This window comes from Penaeus monodon, chromosome 15, assembly GCF_015228065.2.
Source record: "Penaeus monodon isolate SGIC_2016 chromosome 15, NSTDA_Pmon_1, whole genome shotgun sequence".
NCBI classification, from domain to species: Eukaryota; Metazoa; Arthropoda; class Malacostraca; order Decapoda; family Penaeidae; genus Penaeus; species Penaeus monodon.
The window spans coordinates 27,593,332-27,593,793 of record NC_051400.1 but is presented as its reverse complement, the minus strand read 5'-3'; the positions used below and the strand labels follow the sequence as shown (position 1 = coordinate 27,593,793).

Genomic DNA, 462 nt, shown 5'->3' with positions numbered 1-462 from the left:
TGAATCCCAGCATTTTTATTTTTTACTCAGGCTCCCAGTCCGCGAACATGATGAAGACTGCATGGGCGATCATTCTTGCGTCCGTTGCCCTGCAAATGGCTGCCGGGTCGCGCCTTCAGCCAGCCGACGCAAAGGTAACCCTTTTATGACTATATTCGACTGCATATTAAATTTTGGATAATCTATGTATGGATTTTTTTTTATCATGCTTCCTATGAAACTTTTTGCCTATTTCATTCTGATATTGTGTGAATGTTTCACTTTAAAAATGTGTTATTAATTCGGTATACGTTCTTTTAGAATGAGCAAGCGAAGATCGAGAAGCGTCACCTTGCAAAGGAAAACGTGGCGATGACCAGATCAGAGTATGTGAATGGATGAGCTTCTAGAATTATATGGAAGAAAAATTTCCTTTCCTTAGGGTCGATTTATCGGGCGTGCATAGGTTCAACATTCATGGGG

General features: G+C 40.9%; 1 protein-coding gene across 1 annotated transcript in view; it reads left to right on the top strand.

Moving 5' to 3' along the window:
- Positions 1-462, top strand: part of LOC119581882 (fibroleukin-like) — a 3,008-nt gene that overhangs the window by 337 nt on the left and 2,209 nt on the right. Inside the window, exons 2-3 of the mRNA XM_037930041.1 lie at positions 31-134; positions 301-365. Coding sequence (XP_037785969.1) covers positions 48-134; positions 301-365 — 152 coding nt within the window. The 5' untranslated portion in view covers positions 31-47. The remainder of the gene's footprint in view (positions 1-30; positions 135-300; positions 366-462) is intronic.